Raw genomic sequence first — 15,344 nt, 5'->3', positions numbered from 1 at the left:
TTCTTCACCTGTTCCTAGTGTTACTTCACTAAATTGGGAAATGGTGATCAAGTATGAAAAAAATAACTGATTGCCTTTCCTGTTTAGCAAGGTAGTATCATGAGGAAATAAACAATGGACTCATCTGCACAGCTGTTGCATATAATGTAATACATCAAGAGGTTACCATCCATAACCAATCCTAACAGACTACCCCAAGGTTTACTTTGACCGCTTCATGTGCTTTGGTTCAGCCTAATGATGAAATATCACCTCCCATATGCCAAGAACCCTGACATTCAATATATCCAATGCATTCTTCTCTCCTTCATGATTGTTCAGGTCTTAACATCCTCCTAGGCTTCCTTCACTCCATCCTCCCAACTCCTCCTTTGTCTTGCCCTCCCCACTGCTTCCTGCAATTCTGACAGACATATCTGTTCAGCAGTCTCTCTTTGCAAATTCTCTCCATACGCCCCAGCCATTTTTTTCACACCCTGGTTGGTACTCCTAATCATACCATACTTAATACTACACCACCTTCTGACACTGTAATTTGCTCCATGATCAACTCACCTTACATTGCATATTTTCCTTGGGTATTTCACTTTTAACACATCCACTTTCTTCCTTTCTTTTGAATTTAAGTTCCAAACCTCAAAAACATACAATATATGAAAATACTACAATACCATACCTTCAAAAATAACCTACATGGACCTTTTCTTAAACAAACTCAACAATGCCACCAAAACCTCAGTTGAGATTCACTTCAATTCCCATGGTTCAAACCTCTGCCACATCCATTCCTCAGTATCTAAAGTTTACTACTTCCTCCAGGTCCTTCCATTTCAGACTGAAACTAAAATCTTGTTGCAATATTGCATTGTTTCAAATAACCATATATAGAAGCTGCATACAGAAAAGCTAATTTGTGCTAATAGTTTGATAAAAACATTCTCTTATGTAGATTCTGAGACAGGATCAAAAATTCATTACCTAAAATTGGACAAAGAGGCAAAATGAAAATTAAAGGGATAAGATACCCAAGCATTGATAAGAAGATATGATCATGGAGATATGCAAACACAAGCACCCTGAGCAAACTGAAGCCCTAGAACACCCCCATTCATCCATAATAAATATATAAAAAACAGTAACGGCATTACAAACAAGATGCTAACATAGTGTCATGGAGCTCCAACACCTCTAAATATGGCACTGCATCACTAGGTACAAGCAAAATGGCCCTGGTTACACACAAAATACTCACTATAACAAAGCTGTGAAAGACAGAGAACTCAGAGATTGGAAACATGTATAAGATGAGACATCTATAATGGTTCAAACTTTAACATCAACCATACATATCCTAAAGGCACTGAAAAATCATAAGTGTAATTGAAAGACGTGAAAAAAAGCAACTTACTCCTTCTCCTGAAGACACAAACAATAGCCATGATAACTTCAATGACAATTACGACGACTACTGCTGCTGGGATAACTACTCTTAGGTCTTGGTACAGAGGTGGAGATGGTGCTCTCCCATTACTGCCATCCTTCCCCGTTAATAGCACTGTTGAAATTTATATTGCAAAGTTAAAGATCTTTTACATTCATCATCTTTTAAAAGGTTCCTTTGCATCAATCATCTACAGTATTTAGTTACAGTACAGCTACATATTAACATACAACTGCTTAAACAACAGAAAGGTTACCTGTCATTCTCATGACTTAAAACTTTGTAAGAAAGGGAAATATTATGAATCTCGAACAGTCCAAATTCCTACAAATCAATGAGATGTACTGATTTCAGGATACAGTTAAGATAAACACAACAGAAATAATAAAACCTCTTAATCATGAATGATACAGTCTGTAAGATATCAGAGCATGTGAATGCAACTATTTTTCATTAGTAGACTCAGATAGTCTGCCACATCCTCCAAGTAGTCCCATAGATCTCAGCAAGGAAAGATATGGTGATCATGTCTGTGCAAGGTTAATCATGGGTAGTCAAAAATTAACTGCTATTTCTCTTCAAAGGGTGGCCATAATGAAGGCAGAAAATGTCTTAACCAAGGTGTATTCTGTGTTCGTATGTATCTTGCAATAGGTGATGACCAGATACAATGCATGATAAAGTGACACAAGTTTCACTGGTCAGTGTTAGGAATGATGTTGGAAACAACTGTTTAATGCTTTGCACATGATATGTGTACATATAAATTTGGATGTAATAGTACTGCTTGGCTGAAGGGATATGTAACTGTGTAGGTAAATGTAATATAAGATGCAAGTTTGTCTTCCATTTCTGGGAGAGGATGTGTGGCTTTTGTGGGTGGCTAGGATGCGTGGGATCATATGCAGCTGCAAACAACTATGTACCTGTCATGTCTGAATGTATCTATCTATGGTGGTAGGATCTGGGTTTTTACTTCTTAGTTCATTTTGAATATGGTGGGGGATCAGGCTAGAGAAGCATAATGTATTATTGTCTGTATGGGTTGTTTGTAAAGAATGGAAATGTAAATATGCAGTAAACATTACCTACATGTTAGCCATGTCCTATGTTAGTGAGGTAGTACAAGAAACAGAAAAAGAAATTGTCCTCATTCACTCAAATCCACTCTCTACCTGTCCTGTATAATTCAATGAAACCAAAGCCCTCTATTGACAATCAGACCCCACAGACCTTCCTGTGGTTTCCCCAACTGCTTCATTTGCCCTGGTTTAACCCTATGATAACACATTGTCCCCTGTAAATCACATTACTCCAATTCTCTCAGTCCGTTGCATATTTCGCACCCTCCTTCATGTTATGGCCCCAAGCCTTCAAAGCATCTTTCACTCTATTCCTCTACCTCTTACTTGGTTTCCCTGGTATACCCTCTTAGTCATCCTTTCCCCAAAACATGTTTCCCCAAACATTTCAGCACACCCTCTTCAGCCTTCTCATACTCCTCTTACTATCCCATCTGTCTCTAACTTTGTCACTTTTTATTCAATCAATTCTTGCATCACATATCACTTAATTTCCAACACATTTACCTTATTCTTTACATTTCTGTCTAGGACCCATGCCTCGTATCATACCCCTGTAGCACCAATGGGACTACTATACCATCAAACACCTATTTTTGCCCTAAAAAACAGTGACTTCCCTTTCCATACATTCCTCGATGCACCTAAAACCTTCACCCCTGTCACTCACCCTGTGGCTCACTTCAGCCTCCATGGTTCCATTTGATGCCTCCTCACACTTAAGTTCAATTCATATCTAGCTTGAATTAACAAATTGCAATAGGATACAAGCAATAATTTCCAACAGCTATTACTCATGTGCATTGTGAACTGATTAAAACTATATCCAACAGCTGCTGTTCTTTTATGCATGATTCTCTTATCTACTGGCTAGGTCACAAATTAAGACAGTTGAAGAAAAACATCTACATTATCAATTAATGCACTGGTCTTTTTGGAACAGTTTCACACCACTTGTAGAATCTTGCTGCTGAAAGGAATCATAAGAAAATAAATATGTTTCTAAAAATCAACCCACACTAAAGTTATCATATGACTAACTTACATAACATGAGATATACCAACTTAACATGAATGACATACCTCCCTCAGGAGTAAGTGTCGTGACATCATATGTTGCAACACTAGACCCAGCGTGATTGTGCGCAGTAACTCTGACTGTGTAACGAGTAGCAGGAATGAGATCACGGATCACATAAGTCTTCTCGTTGGCTGCAACATTGTTGGCTACAGAAATCCAGTCCTGGAAATAATTTGCAGCTGGTATTTTACAGAATTGCAAAGTGACAGTGTTGTAAAAACAAGGGCAAAACTTAAAATATATCTGCCAAATCTTTAAAAAATGCTTTCTTCATGAAAGAGACAAGTCTCTTGTGAATGAGCACACACACATCTAAACTACTCAAATACCTAGTGATGTGAAATGCTTGAAAGACTTCCATCACTGGAAAAACATGGAGCATGCTACACCTCTCTCAAGACTCTGGCACTTGATAGGCCTTGAGCCTAAACAACAACTAAGCAAAAAGTACAGGAAGTTTATCATGGGTAAATTATATGGGAGGGTATTGATTGAGAGGGTGAAGGCATGTACAGAGCATCAGATTGGGGAAGAGCAGTGTGGTTTCAGAAGTGGTAGAGGATGTGTGGATCAGGTGTTTGCTTTGAAGAATGTATGTGAGAAATACTTAGAAAAGCAAATGGATTTGTATGTAGCATTTATGGATCTGGAGAAGGCATATGATAGAGTTGATAGAGATGCTCTGTGGAAGGTATTAAGAATATATGGTGTGGGAGGAAAGTTGTTAGAAGCAGTGAAAAGTTTTTATCGAGGATGTAAGGCATGTATACGTGTAGGAAGAGAGGAAAGTGATTGGTTCTCAGTGAATGTAGGTTTGCGGCAGGGGTGTGTGATGTCTCCATGGTTGTTTAATTTGTTTATGGATGGGGTTGTTAGGGAGGTAAATGCAAGAGTTTTGGAAAGAGGGGCAAGTATGAAGTCTGTTGGGGATGAGAGAGCTTGGGAAGTGAGTCAGTTGTTGTTCGCTGATGATACAGCGCTGGTGGCTGATTCATGTGAGAAACTGCAGAAGCTGGTGACTGAGTTTGGTAAAGTGTGTGGAAGAAGAAAGTTAAGAGTAAATGTGAATAAGAGCAAGGTTATTAGGTACAGTAGGGTTGAGGGTCAAGTCAATTGGGAGGTGAGTTTGAATGGAGAAAAACTGGAGGAAGTGAAGTGTTTTAGATATCTGGAGTGGATCTGGCAGCGGATGGAACCATGGAAGCGGAAGTGGATCATAGGGTGGGGGAGGGGGCGAAAATTCTGGGAGCCTTGAAGAATGTGTGGAAGTCGAGAACATTATCTCGGAAAGCAAAAATGGGTATGTTTGAAGGAATAGTGGTTCCAACAATGTTGTATGGTTGCGAGGCGTGGGCTATGGATAGAGTTGTGCGCAGGAGGATGGATGTGCTGGAAATGAGATGTTTGAGGACAATGTGTGGTGTGAGGTGGTTTGATCGAGTGAGTAACGTAAGGGTAAGAGAGATGTGTGGAAATAAAAAGAGCGTGGTTGAGAGAGCAGAAGAGGGTGTTTTGAAGTGGTTTGGGCACATGGAGAGAATGAGTGAGGAAAGATTGACCAAGAGGATATATGTGTCGGAGGTGGAGGGAACGAGGAGAAGAGGGAGACCAAATTGGAGGTGGAAAGATGGAGTGAAAAAGATTTTGTGTGATCGGGGCCTGAACATGCAGGAGGGTGAAAGGAGGGCAAGGAATAGAGTGAATTGGAGCGATGTGGTATACCGGGGCTGACGTGCTGTCAGTGGATTGAATCAAGGCATGTGAAGCGTCTGGGGTAAACCATGGAAAGCTGTGTAGGTATGTATATTTGCGTGTGTGGACGTATGTATATACATGTGTATGGGGGTGGGTTGGGCCATTTCTTTCGTCTGTTTCCTTGCGCTACCTCACAAACGCGGGAGACAGCGACAAAGTATAATAAAAAAAATATAAATATATATATATATATATATATATATATATATATATATATATATATATATATATATATATATATATAGTAGTATAGAGAAGAGGTAGTAAAAGCTTTGCGGAAGATGAAAGCCGGCAAGGCAGCAGGTTTGGATGGTATTGCAGTGGAATTTATTAAAAAAAGGGGGTGACTGTATTGTTGACTGGTTGGTAAGGTTATTTAATGCATGTATGACTCAAGGTGAGGTGCCTGAGGATTGGCGGAATGCGTGCATAGTGCCATTGTACAAAGGCAAAGGGGATAAGAGTGAGTGCTCAAATTACAAAGGTATAAGTTTGTTGAGTATTCCTGGTAAATTATATGGGAGGATATTGATTGAGAGGGTGAAGGCATGTACAGAGCATCAGATTGGGGAAGAGCAGTGTGGTTTCAGAAGTGGTAGAGGATGTGTGGATCAGGTGTTTGCTTTGAAGAATGTATGTGAGAAATACTTAGAAAAGCAAATGGATTTGTATGTAGCATTTATGGATCTGGAGAAGGCATATGATAGAGTTGATAGAGATGCTCTGTGGAAGGGATTAAGAATATATGGTGTGGGAGGCAAGTTGTTAGAAGCAGTGAAAAGTTTTTATCGAGGATGTAAGGCATGTGTACGTGTAGGAAGAGAGGAAAGTGATTGGTTCTCAGTGAATGTAGGTTTGCGGCAGGGGTGTGTGATGTCTCCATGGTTGTTTAATTTGTTTATGGATGGGGTTGTTAGGGAGGTGAATGCAAGAGTTTTGGAAAGAGGGGCAAGTATGAAGTGTGTTGGGGATGAGAGAGCTTGGGAAGTGAGTCAGTTGTTGTTCGCTGATGATACAGCACTGGTGGCTGATTCATGTGAGAAACTGCAGAAGCTGGTGACTGAGTTTGGTAAAGTGTGTGAAAGAAGAAAGTTAAGAGTAAATGTGAATAAGAGCAAGGTTATTAGGTACAGTAGGGTTGAGGGTCAAGTCAATTGGGAGGTGAGTTTGAATGGAGAAAAACTGGAGGAAGTGAAGTGTTTTAGATATCTGGGAGTGGATCTGGCAGCGGATGGAACCATGGAAGCGGAAGTGGATCATAGGGTGCGGGAGGGGGCGAAAATTCTGGGAGCCTTGAAGAATGTGTGGAAGTCGAGAACATTATCTCGGAAAGCAAAAATGGGTATGTTTGAAGGAATAGTGGTTCCAACAATGTTGTATGGTTGCGAGGCATGGGCTATGGATAGAGTTGTGCGCAGGAGGATGGATGTGCTGGAAATGAGATGTTTGAGGACAATGTGTGGTGTGAGGTGGTTTGATCGAGTGAGTAACGTAAGGGTAAGAGAGATGTGTGGAAATAAAAAGAGCGTGGTTGAGAGAGCAGAAGAGGGTGTTTTGAAATGGTTCGGGCACATGGAGAGAATGAGTGAGGAAAGATTGACCAAGAGAATATATGTGTCGGAGGTGGAGGGAACGAGGAGAAGAGGGAGACCAAATTGGAGGTGGAAAGATGGAGTGAAAAAGATTTTTTGTGATCGGGGCCTGAACATGCAGGAGGGTGAAAGGAGGGCAAGGAATAGAGTGAATTGGAGCGATGTGGTATACCGGGGTTGACGTGCTGTCAGTGGATTGAATCAAGGCATGTGAAGCGACTAGGGTAAACCATGGAAAGCTGTGTAGGTATGTATATTTGCGTGTGTGGACGTATGTATATACATGTGTATGGGGGTGGGTTGGGCCATTTCTTTCGTCTGTTTCCTTGCGCTAACTCGCAAACGCGGGAGACAGCGACAAAGCAAAAAAAAAAAAAAAAAAAAAGTATACATATACAAGTATGGAACTCTGAAATTGTACACTGACTGCCCACTCATCCATGGCCCATTTAGAACTTTACCACATCAATATAAAGGAAAGAATACCATTTCATTAGTTTTTAATACATAACATACAAATGTTCTATGGGAAATAAAATTGTTTTCAGATTATGATTATCTTTAGTGCACAGGAGAGAGCCCCTCAGGATCAGTTGTATAATTTAAGGGTTAACAATGGAGAGGCCATCTCATGACTTATTTCTTTTAAAGCTTAAGGTGACAAGTAACCTGTAGCTGTTGATTTTCTGGATGTAACTTTTTAAATAATGAATAATTTCATGCATCTGAATTTATATAATATCAATTTGTCTTCCTATGCACCAAGATAAAAGTTATGCGGTTCTAACACATTTATGACATTTCTTGTATACACCAACACAGAGGATATGTTTAGCACTAAGAACTTATCATTATTATTATGCATAAGGGTTCAATCTTCACACATTAACTTCTTTTGATTTTTATTCCTAACCGCTTCTCCTATGCTTAGTGTATGAGTATCAGAAACAAATGAACTTCAGAGCTATTTGCACACACCCAGTCTCTAACTGCCATGTATAATGTACTGAAACCAGAGCCCACCATCCACAGCCACTCCCACTGGACTATTCCATGGTTTACCATGACAAACCTTTATATGATCAGGGTAAACCCACTAAAAGCACATAATTCATCATGTACTAAAATGGTCTAATTCACTGTGTCTCATGCTTGCTTTTCATCCCCCTAAATGTTCAGGCCCAAATACCTGAAAGCCTCCTTTACTATATCCTTCCACCCTTTCTGTCCCCCTCGATCCCCATAGGTCTCACCCCTTCTGATACACAGATCCCCACAGTCAATCATTCTTTGCTCATCCTCAGTTTATCCAAACCATTTCAGCAAAGCCTTATCATTTCTCTCAATCAGACTTTACTACATACAACCACTCCCCTCTCTTACAATGTCACTCCTTACACAATCAACCCATCTCACACTCTAACATTCTTTTTCATCTAATTTCAAAGATATCCAGGCTCTTCCTTTCTTTTGAATTCAAAGCTTATGACTTCCATTAATTCAATACTTCTGAGGATATCATACCTATCATTACACCTACTTTTCCCTAATTAACAGTGGACACTCCTTCAACTCCCAGGACCTTTGCCCCTTATCCACACCATGACTCATTTCAACTACCGCTATTCCATCTACTGCAAGTTCCAATCCAAGGTACTTACAACACTCCACTTCTTCCAGGTCCTTCTCATTCAAAATTACTTTTGAACAATCCTGTCTCATCTCCAAATTGCAAATTACTACTTTACTTTTGTTCACGTTTATTCTCAACATTCTCTCACAAACTCTATCATGAGGTTCTGGGAGTTTCCCTCTGAAGTCTACCATCAGAGCCATATCATCTGCAAAAAGCAACTGATCCACCTGAAGTTATCTCCCGCTCCCATCATACCTCAGACCTGCAACTTGCATTCACCTACTACTCAAGCTCGACAATAAACAGATTAAACAACCTCAGTGACATCAAACATCCTTGATGCAGGCCTATCTTCACCAGGAAAAACTCGCATTTCTTTCTTCCCTCTTTTATATACATGCCTTCCTCTCATGGTAAAATCTCATCACTGCATTTACTAGATGTCCACTTACACTAAACACTGGTATAACTTTCCACAAAGCCTCCCTTTCATTCCTATCATATGCTTCTCAAGATCCACTAGCACCACACACCACTCGCTCTCTTTCACTAAGAATTATTTGCATAAATCATTCAGAGCAAACACCAAGTCCATACATCCTCTACATCTATGGAAGTCACACTGCTCCTCCCCAATCAGATATTCTGTGCATGACACTTACTCCCATACATCTTAACAAGTATATGCAACAGAATCATAAATGTGCAATTTCAGCATTTACATTTATCCCCATGCATCGATATTAATGACACTACAAATACATTCTGCAAATTTTCAGTCAAATAAACAACACTGTAACTCTCTTTCTCATGAAACTCAACTACAATTCCATCTTCTGCTGCTTTGCCACACTTCATTTAATGTAAGGCTTTCAATGTCTCCCTTTCTTTTTCATAAGACCATTTGCTAGGGCTTTGTTGCCCCCACATGCCATTTTTTCCCAAACAGCACGTCTGCTACCCTATCACAAAATACATTCAACAGTCCAACAAAATATCTACTTACCTATACTTTCCCTGTTACCACCTCCCACCTGCTCCATTTACTGTCACCCCCATTTCTACTCCTGTTCCCCTCAAACGATCCACTTCCTTCCTGCAACCTTTCTTATTTTTGCTTTGTTCACTGATATGCTCTCACCCCATCTCTCAGTTGCTCTCTTTATCAGTTCTCATACCTTTCTCTTGATTTTCTACTACTTTTTCTTTTCACTCCTTCCAATTACATGCACTCAATCCCAGCAAATACTATCCATATGTTCTTTATGCTTTTTAAATACTCTGTATATACTGTATTGATATGTAATCCCAACATCCCTTGTAAGAGGCTCCTGTAACTTTGAGGTTGACATCCATGCAGTATCAGGGTATAGTGGGCTTCTTAGGGATGAGAGGTTCTTTGATTATGCTCTATGTAATCTTTAATGTCTGCTGAAAATGACAGAGCTTCAAAGCAACTGACTTCTGGCTCACAGGGGTACTTCTTGTCAGTAGATTCCACTTAACCCCACATACAAAAACTTAACCCTGAGAGAGAGAGAGAGAGAGGAGAGGAGAGGAGAGGAGAGGAGAGGAGAGAGAGAGAGAGAGAGAGAGAGAGAGAGAACACACAGGAGGCTGGAAACCCTCTCCTTCTTGTATTTCAATTACTAAAAGATAAAACAGAAGGAGCCAGGTGTGGAGTGACCATCCTTCTCAAAGGATTAGACAGGAGTGTCTGAAAGTGTGTGGATGTAATCAAGATAAAAAGTGAAGAGAGGTAGGTAGTATGTTTGAGGAGAGAAACCTAGATGTTCTGGCTCTGAGTGAAAGAAAGCTCAAGGGGAAAGGGAAAAAAATGGCTTGGAAATGTCTCAGGAGTAATGTCAGGGGATGGTGAGAGGACAAGAGATAAGGAAGGAGTAGCACTACTCCTGAAGCAGGACTTGTGGTGTGTGTGAGAGTGTAAGGAAGTAAATTTCAGAATGATATGGGTAAAACTGAAAGCAGTTGGAGAGAGATGGGTGATTATTGGTGCTTATGCACCTGGCCATGAGAATACAGATCATGAGAGGCAAGTGCTTTGGGAGCAACTGAGTGAGTGTGTCAGCAGTTTTTGGTGCACGAGACTGGATATTAGTGGTGGGTGATTTCTAAAAACAAATGTAAGTAATGTGGCAGCTGAGGTTATAAATGGTGTGCATGGTGTATTCAGTATCATAAATGGAAATGGTGAAGAGCTTGTGGATTTGTGTGCTGAAAGAAGACTGGTGATTGGGAATACTTGGTTTAAAAAAGAGATATACACAAGTATACATATGGGAATAAATGATTACATACTAATTGATAGACATGTATAGTGAGACTTTTGGATGTAAATGTACTGAGAGGGGCAGCTGGTGGGAAGTCTGATCAAAGTCTTGTGAGGTGAGGGTGAAAACTTGTGAAGGTTTTTGAAAAAGATGAAACAATGCGAAGAAGAGTTGTGAGAGTAAGTGAGCTTGGTAAGGAGACTTGTGTGAAGAAATTTCAGCAGAGATTGAGTACAGAATGGCAAAAGGTATGAGCAAATGAAGTGGGTGAGTGGATGAGGAATGGGAGGTATTTAGAGAAGCAGTGATCGCATGTGTAAGAGATGCATGTAGCATGTGAAAGGGTTAAGAGAGTGGGATGAAGAAGTAAAGTTGCTAGTGAAATCGAAACAGGAGGCATTTGGGTTGTACTTATAGGGAAGGAGTACAAATGATTGGGAGATATATAAGAGAAAGCAGCGAGAGGTGAAGAGAAAGGTGCAGGGGTTAGAAAAGAGGGCAAATAAGAGTTGGGGAGAGAAAGTATCATTAAACTTTGGGAAGTACAAAAAGACATTTTGAAAGGAGGTAAATAATGTACAAAAACACAAGAGAACAAATGGGAACATCAGTGAAGGGGCAAAAAGGGAGGTGATAATAGACAGTGATGAAGTGAGGAGGAGATGGAGAGAGTATTTTGAAGGATTGTTAAATGTATCCGATGATAGAATGCCTAATATAGGGTGTTTAGTTTGGAATGGTACACAGAGTGAAAGAGTCAAGGAGAGTAGTTTGATGAAAAGAGAAGAGGTGGTGAAAGCCTTGCGTAAGATAAAATGCAGCAAGGCGGTTGGAGTGGATGAAATTGCAGTTAAATCTATTCAGAAAGAGGGTGACTGTGTTGTTGATTGGCTGGTAAGGACATCCACTGCATATATGGATCATGGTGAAGTACATGAGGATTGATGAATACTTGCAAGTGGCCATTATACAAAGGCAAAGGGGATAAAGTTGAATATCAAAACTAAAGACATATAAGTTTGTTGTGCATACCTGGTAAGTTGTATAGGAGGGTAGTGACAGAGAGGGTGAGGGCATGTACAGAGCATCAGATAGGGGAGGAGCAGTGTGGTTTCAGAGGTGGTAGAGGATGTGGATCAGGTGTTTGCATTAAAGAATATGCGTGAGAAATTCTTAGAAAAAACGATGGATTTGTATGTGGCAATAATGGATCTCGAGAAAGCATATGATAGGGCTGACAGAGACGCTTTGTGGAAGATCTCAGAAATATATGATGTGAGAGGTAAGCTGCAAGAAGAAGTGAAATTTTTTCATTAAGGGTATAAGGCGTGTGTCTGAGTAGGAAGAGAGGAAAATGAATGGATCCCAGTGAAGGTTGGTTTGCAGCAGGGGTGTGTGATGTCCCTATGGTTGCTTAATTTGCTTACGCAGTCTGTTGGGGATGAGAGGGCCTGGGATGTCACCACTTGTTCTTTGCAGATGATAAAGCACTGGTGGCTAATTTGAATTAGAAACTGCAGTTTGGAAGAGTGTGTGAAAGGAGAAAGTTAAGAGTAAATGTGAATAAAAGCAAAGTTACTAAGTTCAGCAAGGTTGAGGGAAAAGTTAGCTGCAATGTAAGTTTGGAGAAAATTTGGAGGAAATGAAGTGTTTGATATTTGCGAGTGGACTTGGCAGTGAATGAACTATGGAAGCGGAAGAGAGTCATAGAGTGGAGGAGGGGGCAAAGGTTCTGGGAAGGACGAAGAATGTGTGAAAAGAGAGAACGTTACCTTGGAGAGTGAAAATGGGCATGTTTTTAGGAATGGTAGTTCCAACAATATCATAATATGGTTACAAAGCATGATCTACAGATAGGGTTGTGTGCAGAGGGGTGGATGTATTGGAAATTAAATGTTTAAGGACAGTATGTGACATGAGGTGGTTTGATTGAGTAAGTAATGAAAGGGTAAGAAAGATGTGTGGAAATGGAAATAAAAAGGGCATGGTTGAGAGACCAGAGGAGGGTGTGTTAAAATGGTTTAGACATATGGAGAAAATGAGTTAGAATAAGTTGACAAAGAGGATATATGTGTCAGAACAAATAGAAGCAGATGAAATTGGAATTGGAATGATGGAGTAAAAAAGATTTTCATCGATCAGGGCCTGAACATGCATGATGCTAAAATGCATCCATGGAATAGAGTGAATTGCAGCGAAGAGGGTTGACGTGCCATCAGTGAACTGAACTAAGGTATGTGAAATGTCTGGAGCAAACTAGAGAAAGGTCTGTGAGACCTGGATGTGGATAGGGAGCTGTGCTTTCAGTGCATTGCACATGACAGCTAGAAAATGGATGCAATCGGATCCTGAATATTCAGGAAGGTGAGAGGCGTGCAAGGGATAGAGTGAATTGGAATGATATGGTATTCTGGGGTTGAGGTGCTTTCAATGGACTGAACCAGGGCATGTGAAACATATGGGGTAAACCATGAAAAGGTCTGTTGGGCCTAGATGTGGATAGGAAGTTGTGGTTTCAATGCATTACATATGACACATAGAGACTGAACGGGAACACATGTGGCCTTTATTGTCCACTTTCCTGGCGCTACCTCACTGAAGTGGAGGGTAGCAATATATATATTTTTTTTTTTTTTTTTTTCTTTTTTTTTATACTTTGTCGCTGTCTCCCGCGTTTGCGAGGTAGCGCAAGGAAACAGACGAAAGAAATGGCCCAACCCCCCCCATACACATGTATATACATACGTCCACACACGCAAATATACATACCTACACAGCTTTCCATGGTTTACCCCAGACGCTTCACATGCCTTGATTCAATCCACTGACAGCACGTCAACCCCGGTATACCACATCGCTCCAATTCACTCTATTCCTTGCCCTCCTTTCACCCTCCTGCATGTTCAGGCCCCGATCACACAAAATCTTTTTCACTCCATCTTTCCACCTCCAATTTGGTCTCCCTCTTCTCCTCGTTCCCTCCACCTCTAACACATATATTCTCTTTGTCAATCTTTCCTCACACATCCTCTCCATGTGACAAACCATTTCAAAATACCCTCTTCTGCTCTCTCAACCACACTCTTTTTCCCACCACACATCTCTTGTACGCTTTCATTACTTACTTGATCAAACCATCTCACACCACATAATGTCCTCAAACATCTCATTTCCAGCACATCCACCCTCCTCTGCACAACTCTATCTATAGCTCATGCCTCGCAACCATATATCATTGTTGGAACCACTATTCCTTCAAACATACCCATTTTTGTTTTCCACACATTTTTCAACGCTCCCAGAACTTTTGCCCCCTCCCCCACCCTACGACTCACTTCCGCTTACGTGGTTCCATCCGCTGTCAGATCCACTCCCAGATATCTAAAACACTTCACTTCCTCCAGTTTTTCTTTGTTCAAACTTACCTTCCAATTGACTTGTCTCTCAACCAAACTGTACCTAATACTAATAACCTTGCTCTTATTCATATTCACTCTCAGCTTTCTTCTTTGACACACTTTACCAAACTCAGTCACCAGCTTCTGCAGTTTCTCTCCTGAATCAGCCACCAGTGCTGTATCATCAGCGAACAACAACTGACTCACTTCCCAAGCTCTCTCATGCACAACAGACTGCATACTTGCCCCTCTTACCAAAACTCTTGCATTCACCTCCCTAACAACCACATCCATAAACAAATTAAACAACCATGCAGACATCACGCACCCCTGCCGCAAACCAACATTTACTGAGAACCAATCACCTACCTCTCTTCCTAAACTTACACATGCCATACATCCTCGATAAAAACTTTTCACTGCTTCTAACAACTTACCTCCCACACCATATATTCTTAATACCTTCCATAAAACATCTCTATCAACTCTCTCATGCCTTCTCCAGATCCATAAATGCTACATACAAATCCATTTGCTTTTCTAAGTATTTCTCACATACATTCTTCAAAGCAAACACCTGATCCACATATCCTCTACCACTTCTGAAACCACACTGCTCTTCCCCAATCCGATGCTTTGTATATGCCGTCACTCTCTCAATCAATACCCTCCAATATAATTTCCCAGGAATACTCAAAACTTGTACCTCTTTAATTTGAGCACTCACTTTTATCCCCTTTGCCTTTGTACGGTGGCACTATGCAAGCATTCCACCAATCATCAAGCACCTCACCATGAGTTATACATACATTAAATAACCTTACCAACCAGTCAACAATACAGTCACCCCCCTTTTTTAATAAATTCCACTGCAATACCATCCAAACCTGCTGCCTTGCCAGCTTTCATCTTCCGCAAAGCTTTTACTATCTCTTCTCTGTTTACCAAATCATTCTCCCTCGCCCTCTCATTTTGCGCACCACCTCAACCAAAACACCCTATGTCTGCCACTCTATCATCGAACACATTCAACAAACCTTCAAAATACTCACCCCATCTCCTTCTCAC

The 15,344-nt window shown here is 40.6% G+C and overlaps 1 protein-coding gene across 1 annotated transcript in view; it reads right to left on the bottom strand.

The window, feature by feature from the left end:
• LOC139751778 (receptor-type tyrosine-protein phosphatase F-like) overlaps positions 1-15,344 on the bottom strand; it is an 83,130-nt gene that overhangs the window by 18,167 nt on the left and 49,619 nt on the right. The window contains exons 4-5 of the mRNA XM_071667316.1: positions 3,607-3,766; positions 1,409-1,555 (exon numbers count right to left, since the gene is read on the bottom strand). Coding sequence (XP_071523417.1) covers positions 1,409-1,555; positions 3,607-3,766 — 307 coding nt within the window. The remainder of the gene's footprint in view (positions 1-1,408; positions 1,556-3,606; positions 3,767-15,344) is intronic.

This window comes from Panulirus ornatus, chromosome 12 (assembly GCF_036320965.1).
Source record: "Panulirus ornatus isolate Po-2019 chromosome 12, ASM3632096v1, whole genome shotgun sequence".
Classification (NCBI taxonomy): Eukaryota; Metazoa; Arthropoda; class Malacostraca; order Decapoda; family Palinuridae; genus Panulirus; species Panulirus ornatus.
Note: the sequence above shows the minus strand (reverse complement) of the source record. Positions and strands in the feature narration are given on the sequence as shown.